This window comes from Sceloporus undulatus, unplaced genomic scaffold (genome assembly GCF_019175285.1).
Source record: "Sceloporus undulatus isolate JIND9_A2432 ecotype Alabama unplaced genomic scaffold, SceUnd_v1.1 scaffold_15263, whole genome shotgun sequence".
In the NCBI taxonomy this organism is placed as follows: domain Eukaryota; kingdom Metazoa; phylum Chordata; class Lepidosauria; order Squamata; family Phrynosomatidae; genus Sceloporus; species Sceloporus undulatus.
In genome coordinates this window covers 1-1,237 of record NW_024818180.1, presented here as the reverse complement: position 1 = coordinate 1,237, position 1,237 = coordinate 1, and the positions used below count along the sequence as shown (strand labels likewise).

The 1,237-nt window shown below is 43.7% G+C and overlaps 1 protein-coding gene across 1 annotated transcript; it reads right to left on the bottom strand.

Annotated features, from left to right (window-relative positions):
- Window positions 1-509: 509 nt before the first annotated feature.
- On the bottom strand, window positions 510-1,160 carry LOC121918532 (vomeronasal type-2 receptor 26-like; the record flags this gene model as incomplete). Its single annotated transcript, XM_042444565.1, has 1 exon — window positions 510-1,160. A coding segment is annotated over one exon (651 nt), but the record flags the coding sequence as incomplete, so codon positions are not given.
- Between the last annotated feature and the right edge of the window lie 77 nt (window positions 1,161-1,237).

Here is a 1,237-nt window from a genome sequence, read left to right as displayed (position 1 = left end):
CCTTGCTGTGGCAGATCAGTTTTTAAAGCAGTAACTCTGTGGCTGCCTATTTAGAAATCATGTCTTATTGGATCAGAGATCAAATTTCTTCAGTTGGGAGCCTTTCTAGACAATTCATAGTTTGGGATGTATGCAAGTAAATACAGAATTGTTATTCATTTTCATGAGCACCAATGATCTTGCCTTAAGATATCACTTCGATTGCATGTCAGTTGAATTTCTCATTATTCTAATTTGTAGTATTTTATCATTGGAAATGGTCACTCCTCAGGCCTTTCCCTCTTCTTTGAAGCAATGAGTATTGAGTAGTATAGGAAAATAAAACAAAAGAAAAGCCTATACAACAGGCATGCTGGACCAAGAAGTGTCAAATGAAAACGACCAAATTAAGATGAAGTATCAAGTACCATCTTTTGTATTCCACACCAGAAGATTCTTTGTATTCAAGTCAGGCCTAAATAATATAATGTAGCATTTGGGGATGGAAATGCAGCCCAGTAACCCCAGACTGGAGGACAAGATGGAGAAGACCTGCACAGCTACCATGTATTTCCCTTTGGTGCTCAGGTAGGTGGGCACAAAGGACACCCAAACACTGCAAAACACCAACATGCTGAAGGTGATCAACTTGGCTTCATTGAAGGCCCCTGGCAGCTTCCTGGCAAAGAAAGCCAGAGTGAAACAGATAGTGGCCAGAAAGCCCATATAGCCAAGGGCAGTATAAAACATGAATACAGATCCTTCATTACATTGCAGTATGGTCTGCCCATGATGGGAGTGCATGTCAGCATCTGGGAAAGGGGGAGAGATTCCCAGCCAGATCGTACAAATGGCCACCTGAACACCAGAACAAGAAATGACAATGGAGTTGGCCAAGGTCTTCCCCAGCCATTTCCTCATCATACTCCCTGGCTTTGTGGCCATAAAAGCCACCACTACCATGACGGTTTTTGCCAACAAGGAAGAGACAGCGACTGAGAAGATGATGCTGAAGGCAGTTTGTCGGAGAAGGCAAGTCACCATGTGTGGTCGACCAATGAATAGAAATGAGGACAGAAACGAAAGCAGGAGGGAGACAAGGAACATGTAGGTGAGATCACGGTTGTTGGCTTTGACCATGGCAGTCTCTCGATATTTCAGGAAAGTTCCTAAAACAAGCCCTGTGGTCAGTGATAGGAACAGGGCAAGGAAAGCTAGGGCAATCCCCAAAGATTCTCCATAGGATAGGAAGCTGACA